The sequence below is a fragment of the Petaurus breviceps genome, unplaced genomic scaffold (genome assembly GCF_028583685.1).
Source record: "Petaurus breviceps papuanus isolate PSGF00001 unplaced genomic scaffold, PetGlider_PUasm1.0 90701, whole genome shotgun sequence".
NCBI lineage: Eukaryota > Metazoa > Chordata > Mammalia > Diprotodontia > Petauridae > Petaurus > Petaurus breviceps.
The window spans coordinates 87681-91349 of NW_027187316.1; the positions used below are offsets into that span (position 1 = coordinate 87681).

The 3669-nt window shown below is 38.8% G+C and overlaps 1 protein-coding gene across 3 annotated transcripts in view; it reads left to right on the top strand.

Moving 5' to 3' along the window:
- The window catches only part of RHAG (Rh associated glycoprotein), a 50335-nt gene that overhangs the window by 45489 nt on the left and 1177 nt on the right, over nucleotides 1–3669 (top strand). For 2 of the 3 annotated variants that reach the window (XM_069065771.1, XM_069065773.1), the window contains 2 exons: nucleotides 318–391; nucleotides 1353–1426. In XM_069065771.1, coding sequence (XP_068921872.1) covers nucleotides 318–391; nucleotides 1353–1426 — 148 coding nt within the window. Of the gene's footprint in view, nucleotides 1–317; nucleotides 392–1352; nucleotides 1433–3669 lie in introns of those variants that run through there. The other variant, XM_069065772.1, reaches the window with a different exon arrangement.

Genomic DNA, 3669 nt, shown 5'->3' on the forward strand with positions numbered 1-3669 from the left:
AAGAAGAAGAAGAAGAAGAAGAAGAAGAAGAAGAAGAAGAAGAAGAAATAATGATGGTGGTTATGGTGGTAGTGGCCTTTTAATACTTCCAAGTGTGGGAACAGTTTTTTTTTCTAACATTGACCATAAATTTCTCTGAAAATAAAATATAAAATTAAAAAGAATTGGGCAAAATTTTCCATTAGAATTTTTCCATCAGTATGCAATGTTGAACTCAAGACTATAGATGGCAGCAATTCCCATGCTATAGAGAAAAAGGACTTCTTGAATACTTTCCCAGGGAAACAAACTCAATGTTTTTGTTTTTGGCTTCCTAGGACTACTATGACCATGCAGGCAGCTGCCTTGGGTACTTCCCTAGGAACGGCAATTGTTGGAGGACTGTTAACTGGTTAGTAATATACAAATAATTTCCTAAATCCAAGTGGCTTTAAGATATGCAATACTAAGTCCCCTGTTGAGCACTTTTGATTACATACTTAATTTAGAAATAAGTTTTAAACCAATATGATATCAGAGGTGATAAAGTTTACTGGTGTCATATGAATACTAGTTCAGTCTCATGGTTAAGAATAAGAGAGTTGGAGGTCAACTCATCCATGAAATGTGTGAAAAACTTACTATGTGCCAGAGATCATGCTACAACATAAAATAAAATGAGAGAGTTCCTGTTTTCAAAGAGTTTATGTTCTAATGGGGGAAAATAAGACATAAATGAGAGCAGAGACTGGGAAAGGCAAGAGAACAGGACATTATATGGCATATCTAGAGATGCTCAAGAAGTACTATGGAGGCCTGGAACAGAGCAAGATAAGGCCAAAGCTGGTTTCAAAAACCAGGGACATAGACTCAATAAAAACAGGAGCCACTCCCAATCTCTCCCAAATCCCCAACTCTGCACTAGGGCCAATCTCAATCAAATCTATGAAACAAGCATAGTTAGTCATGTAGAAGGAGCCATGGTCTTCATGTAAGCTTTTCGTATGTCTCTCTGTAGTACTCCAAAAGGGACACTGATCTGAGAGAGAGTTCCATTGGTCCTAATAGACAGTCACAAATGGGATCACACAGATGCTTCTAAATTTGTTTGATGCATATATTATCTTGAGTTTTGGTGTGTAATACTTTATGTGTCTTATCTCCTCAACTTGACTTTAAACTCTTTGAAGCGTGTGTTTTAGACAAGACACTATGCAAAATTATTAAAACTGATCGACAAATAAAACTAGCAACCAGATATTAAATAAGCTTATCAGTCAGACTCTGAAAGAGTATGATTATTATTGTAGCATCTTAATTACTATATTCAAGTATGCCTTTGTTTTTACCATTGGTTATCTTCTTTGTGACAGGCTTAATTCTAAAGATACCCATATGGGGTGAGCCACCTGACCAAAATTGCTATGATGACTCTGTTTACTGGGAGGTATAGTATACTATTTTATGATCATCTAAAATGACAGCTAGAGAGTGTTTTGTTCATCTCATGGCTAGAATCCTTTCGATCCACATCATTTCTCTCCATAGCCATCAGAAGACAAGTTGATTCTCAACCTTACAAAAAGAGAAGCTAAGGCATGGAGGCTAAGATTCAGACAGAATTCTAAATCAAGGGGACAAAATTTTCTTTCTTCAAAAATGCTGAGATTAAAGAGAGGGTTCTAGGACAACTAAAGATGGAACTAACGTCAGGTGGATAAGGAAAGGGAGAAATAAAATTAGACAACCCTCTTTCTCCCCCTCAAAGGAAAAAAAGGATCTTGTGCTGTCATATAATCTTAGCCCTTGAGATGGGTGCAGGCAAGAGTCCCAGGCTGGTGGGACAAGCAAGGGTGGGGTACCTCAGCGACTATTCATCATGATTCCAGTATTATATCTATAAGACAACACATATAGATATTTTCTTCTATAAAACATCTATTCTTACACAGGCACTGGAAGTAAAAAAAACAGGTAAACTTCAATACCCCTTTGCCTCTCAAGTAAGTGAACTAGCTATCTAAACTCAGACTTCAATTTCTCATCGCCACCAGGTGGTGCTCTTACTACAAACTTCTCCAAGTACAGTTTCCTTCAGGCAGTATTGCACAAGAATAACCTAGTTCTTGCAAACACCAATAGCCAGGCTGCATAACCCTCAGCAATGAGCCACAGGTCCTAGTTGAACTCTACTGTAGGTAATAGCTACATCTGTGTTCCCTGTGCTCTCAGCCTCCAATGCCTGCCTGAGGACTACCTCAGTTTGACCTAGGATTTAAAATGTAAAGATAATTACTACACAATATTTGAAAAGTTCATCTAAATTAGCTCAGTTGCCCCCATTTCCCCTAAGATTTTTTATTTCCTAGGGCGGCGAGGTGTTGCAGTGAATAGAACCCGGCCCTGGAGTCAGGATGACCTGAGTCCAAATCCAACCTCGGACACTTAACACTTATTAGCCATGTGACCTTGGACAAGCCACTTTACACCAATTGCCCTACCTTCCCCTCTCCAAAAAAAAAAAAACAAAACTTCCTGACCAACATTTTGTGACCCAAAGGAAGAAATACTTTTATTATAGTTTATGAGTGCTAGACAAAATCAGAAATAAAGAGATAAAACATTAACACCCTCTCAGAGCTCTCAGCCGCTTGGAAAGGTGATGGTCCCTTTAAGATCTTCATTTTGGCAGAGTGAATAGATGCTACCTGAGGACATTTGCAGAAGTGAGTTATCAGTCCCCCACACCATCCTACTCTACCCCATCCTCAACATTTCAGACAGAAAGAGAGGAAAGAGAGAGTCCCAAAGGAGTTATGTTAAGTTGACCCTACTCCCACTCCCATAGAGATTGGCCCCACTTCTTGGTCACTCAGTAGGAGAACTTTATCTACTCTCCAGAGGTGCCTCTAACCTGGCTAGTTTTTGTTTTTGTTTTTTTATATTTTGACAAATGCATTTCAATATCATTGATTTCCTTTGTAAACCCATATATTTTGTTTTATGCATTTTAAACATTCTTTTGAGAAGGGGGTCATATGCTTCCCCAGACTGACAGCACAGAAAGAGTTAATAACTCTCTCCTCTATCTCCAAAATCACCATCAGTTAGTATGGAGGCCCAGTGCCCCAAAAATTCCTGTTAGAGTTTTGGTTTTTTGTTTTGTTGTTGGGTTTGGGTTTTTTTTTTTTTGGTCCACGTTACATTTCAAGCCAGTTTTCAAATGTTACTTATCCTGAAATTCTCCTGTAGAGTTTATTATAAAGCAGTTCACTCTGTTTTTAAAATGAGCCACTGCAGGGCTGCAATTAAACTACATTTCTGACAATTCAATTTACTTTAATCCCCTGAGGCTGCACAAGTCAAAGATACTGCCTTCTCCCCACCTTCTTCCTAGTAGGAAAATTACATGTGGCTGCAAAGAATGAGAACACTTGGCCAACGACGTGTTAATTATTAATGGCAAGAGATCCGTTCTTTTTCTTTGCTTCTCTTTTCCACTCTTCTCTCCCTTTCCTTGATCCTTCTCTCCTATGTCCCCAACAGGCCAGAGTGACAGGTAGTTCAATGTCTGTTATCTGAGTTATAGGTCAGACTGGGTTTCTGGGTGGAAAAAAAAAGAAGGTAGGTAATGTGTCTCACACACACACACACACACACACACACACACACACACACACACACACACAC